The sequence below is a fragment of the Otolemur garnettii genome, unplaced genomic scaffold (assembly GCF_000181295.1).
Source record: "Otolemur garnettii isolate 467f Iridium unplaced genomic scaffold, OtoGar3 scaffold00152, whole genome shotgun sequence".
Taxonomy (NCBI): Eukaryota; Metazoa; Chordata; class Mammalia; order Primates; family Galagidae; genus Otolemur; species Otolemur garnettii.
Window position 1 is genome coordinate 1,517,288 of NW_003852547.1, and position 1,928 is coordinate 1,519,215.

General features: G+C 41.8%; 1 protein-coding gene across 1 annotated transcript in view; it reads left to right on the forward strand.

Annotated features, from left to right (window-relative positions):
* LOC105887982 (zinc finger protein 234-like) overlaps positions 1 to 1,340 on the forward strand; it is a 7,610-nt gene extending 6,270 nt beyond the window's left edge. The window contains exon 3 of the mRNA XM_023518954.1: positions 1,282 to 1,340. Within this exon, the coding sequence (XP_023374722.1) occupies positions 1,282 to 1,340 (59 nt within the window). The remainder of the gene's footprint in view (positions 1 to 1,281) is intronic.
* Positions 1,341 to 1,928: the final 588 nt, after the last annotated feature.

Consider the following 1,928-nt stretch of genomic DNA (forward strand, 5'->3'; position numbering starts at 1 on the left):
TATTACCAAAGCAGTAAATTATGGACAATAGAATTTGAAAAAAATCCTAAATAATAATCCCTTACAGGTGATGTCTCAAAGTATGATTGTTCTATATTGTTATATGGCACATGAGCTCTAAATTTGCTAGGAAAACTCAGAAAACCCTCTATGGTTATACTCACTATGGTTTCTTGCAGTAAAAAGATACAAAGTAAATTTGAGCAAAGGGAAATGATTATGCAATAAAATTCAGAAGAAATTAGACATAAGTTTGTGAGAGTCCCATGGAATCATTCACAATGTACATTTTTTTCTAGCACTGAATTGTAACAACATGTCAGAAATGTCTACTATGGGAGCTCAGTGGAAGTTCAGTGCCATATATATATATATATACACACACACACACACACACATATATATATATATATATTTCTACTATTAGCTGGGCATGTAGGCAATCTCTGCCCTAGCTTTTACTAAAATTCCAAACTCTCAGTAGGAAAGTAGGTAGTGTAAACCACTTTGTACAAGTAGGCTAGGTATAATGAACCTCTCTTAACAAGGAATTGTGGAAAATCCTCCCAAAATCTAAGGGTTTTTTTTTTGAGACAGAGCCTCAAGATGTACTCTCCCTGGGTAGAGTACCATAGCATCATGGCTCACAGCAACCTCCAACTCCTGGGCTTAAGAGATTCTCCTGCCTCCGCCTCCCAAGTAGCTGGGACTACAGGCAACCAACTGCTACAATGCCCGGTCATTTTTTGGTTGCAGCCGCCATTGTTGTCTAGCAGGCCCAGGCTGGATTTGAACTTGCCAGCTCAGGTGTATGTGGCTGGTGCCTTAGCCACTTGAGCCACAAGTACCGAGCCCCACAATCTAAGTTTTTTGGATACCAGTCAAGGGCTAACTTGGCATCTTAGTCTATTTGTGCTGCTGTCACAGAATACCACAGACTGGGTAATTTATACATCATAGAAATGGATTTCTCACAATTCTCGAGGCTGAGAAGTCCAAGAAGACATAGGCAGGCTGATTGGTGTGGACTGCTCTCTGCTTCCTAGATGGCATCTAGTTGCTGCATCCTCTGGAGGGGACAGATACTGCATACTCATGGCAGAAGTGATGGAAAGGGAAGTGGGGATTACATTTCAACAAGCGGACTTCGTCATTCCAACTATAGCATGTCGCAAGCAGGCCCTTCTAAGGTGAGCAGTCTCAAACCTATTTTAATTCTTTTCTGTACATATTGCATCAGAAATCCAGTATTTATGTTCTGTCCTTTTTTGTTATCACCAGATACCATATCAGGTTATCCTTCCTCAAAGGAATTTGTACCAGAAATCCCAAAAGGTTAAACAAGAAAACATTTGTTGACCTCTTCCCCCCCTGCCACAACTCATAAAACTGCAGGTACCTCCCAATGACCTGAGTCTTCAGATTGGTCACAAGATAACTGTAGAACCAGGAGCTACCTGGATTTGGGGATGGTTTTTGTTTGTTGTTTATTTAGTTTTAGAGACAATGTCTACCTCTTGTCACTCAGCCTGGAGTGCAGTGGCATAATCATAGCTCATTATAGTCCTCCACCTCACAAGTAGCTGGGAATACAGGCATGTGCCAGCATGCTCAGCTAGTTTTTTTTTTGTTTGTTTGTTTTTGCAGAGATGGAATTCTCTAAGGAGTTCAAGACCAGCCTGGGAAACCCTCATGTGCTCACCTCAAGTGATCCTCCCACCTCAACCAATGAAATTGCTGGGATTACAGACATGACCTACTGGGCCAGCCTTTTTGGTTTTATTTGTGGTTCCTCAAGAGGAAAGAGCTATTTCTTTTTCTTCTTTTTTTTTTTAGGGTGCTGTGGTATCACAGCTCACAGCAACCTCCAACTCCTAGGCTTAGGCAGTTCTCCTGCCTCAGCCTCCCAAGTAGGTGGTACTACAGGC